Raw genomic sequence first — 2,098 nt, 5'->3', positions numbered from 1 at the left:
TGTACAACTCTGCTGCATCCCTCTCCAATAACAATGGTGTGTCCATTCTTGGCATCGTTTTCGTTCCTTTATAGTTTAATCTTGCGTTTGTATGACTTTGCTTCTCCATAGCACTCTCGTATCGGAGATAAAATTCCGTTAATGTGTCAGATCTACGGTTGAATTTGTCAAAGAAACTGTTCTCACTCTCTGATATTGATGTAGTCCGCAATAAACCGGCCATGGGATCATCAGCATAATAGGCTGGAATCTATGACTCCCGAATGTTATACAGTTCACACAACCATTCATGACTTTCAAGCTTATATTCTTTCATAACATCTTTCCAACCGACTTCAAATGTTGCTGGATCTATATCTATACTCCAAATCAGTGCATTTATTTTCCTCTTGAAATCATCCATCTTCGAAATGCATTTTGCCAACTACAATATAAATATATAACGAAAGATTCAGTATTTATCTAATGAGGATTCATTATATTTGAATGCATGATTCATTACCTTTTGGTTAAATTTCTTCATGATGTGCCACATGCACAAACGGTGACGTGCTTCTGTAAAGACGGTTGGTATAGCTTGCTTCATGGCAGGGCACTGATCTGTAACAATACACTTTGGCTCGCGAATCATGCATTTCATGAATACCTCAAAAATCCATACATAGTTATCAATGTCCTCTTTAGCTATCAATCCTGCTGCAAATACAACACACTTCTTATAATTGTCGAGACCAGTAAATGGAACAAACTTCATGTTGTACCTATTGTATCACATACAAAAAATATAAGATTCACTATGATATATAATTACAATATTGAAAATCGTAAGAGATTAACTATAAAATCTTACTTGTTTGTGGAATATGTAGAGTCAAATGATATCACATCTCCAAATACATCGTAATTTCTTCGCCCAATAACATCTGCCCAAAAGATGCGAGTTAATCGACCGCCTTCATCAACTGCATAATCATAGAAAAATCCATCACTCATCTCCTTCTTATCCGTGAACTTCTCGATGATCATTTGAGCATCTCGATCACCAATATAAAGCTTCACATCCCTACTCCAATTTTTAAACTCGGTACAGGTAGCACCAACATTAGAATAACTTCCACACAACTCCTTAGCAAAGTTATATGTTTTGTTAGGCCCCATGTTGGCTTTTGCTCCATCAAATACAAGTTTCTTATGTGCGAGACCGAGAACTCTATTTGACTTCAAAAATTGTTTCCCACTACCGGAGACCAAAAAATGAGAATGCTCTTCAACAAATGAGAGAACATTATATCCTTTCAAACCATCAAACTTAAACACGACTTTAGCTTTGCAACCACATCTACTAGATACAGTTCTCCTTCTCTTTTTCAAACTGCTACTAAAATCATCAAAATCAACATCCATCTTTGATTCATTGCTGCCAGCTCTACTGCAAACAATGTGTTTAAGAAGAACTGTACCGTCCTCATGTTTCTTCTCTGTATGCCGTCTGATCTCAAACCCACTTTTACGTCCATACTCTCGGTAAAACTCTATACCATCCTCTAGTGATCGGAAGCTTTGGTTTAGATAAGGTTTAAATTCGGCTTCAACCCGAGGTTTCCAATACATACCACCACCTGGTGATTCAAAAGGAATCGAGCTAACTTCGTCCATTCCATCTTCCAAAAAATCACTGTCCGATGCATTTATAACATGTGGTTCCTTAATTTGTTCATTGCTGCCTACAACTGAAAATAAAAGAACATAAATAATACGGCTATGTTCTTATATACTGAATCTGGATTCATCGCAATGAATCTGGATTCACTGGAGTGAATCTCGATTCACTAATTTGAGTACATATGGTTTATATGGTTAAATTCAATGCAGTGAATCTCGATTCACTAATTAAACCATATATGGTTTATGTATATTAACAGTGAATCTCGATTCACTAATTTGAGTATATATGGTTAAATTCAATGCAGTGAATCTCGATTCACTAATTAAACCATCTATGGTTTATGTATATTAATAGTGAAATTAAACCATATAATTAGTGAATCGAGATTCTCTATGTTTGTGTGAATAAAAATCTCGATTCACTAAGTAGTTA

The 2,098-nt window shown here is 35.6% G+C and overlaps 1 protein-coding gene across 1 annotated transcript; it reads right to left on the bottom strand.

Annotated features, from left to right (window-relative positions):
• Positions 1 to 284: 284 nt before the first annotated feature.
• Positions 285 to 1,724, bottom strand: LOC109828657 (protein FAR1-RELATED SEQUENCE 5-like; the record flags this gene model as incomplete). The annotated part of the gene is made up of 3 exons (XM_020395607.1): positions 285 to 424; positions 503 to 761; positions 851 to 1,724. Coding segments are annotated over 3 exons (1,273 nt in total), but the record flags the coding sequence as incomplete, so codon positions are not given.
• Between the last annotated feature and the right edge of the window lie 374 nt (positions 1,725 to 2,098).

The sequence above is a fragment of the Asparagus officinalis genome, unplaced genomic scaffold (assembly GCF_001876935.1).
Source record: "Asparagus officinalis unplaced genomic scaffold, Aspof.V1 AsparagusV1_Un3240, whole genome shotgun sequence".
Lineage (NCBI taxonomy): Eukaryota > Viridiplantae > Streptophyta > Magnoliopsida > Asparagales > Asparagaceae > Asparagus > Asparagus officinalis.
The sequence above is the reverse complement of the archived record's forward strand: the minus strand, read 5'-3'. Positions and strand labels throughout refer to the sequence as shown.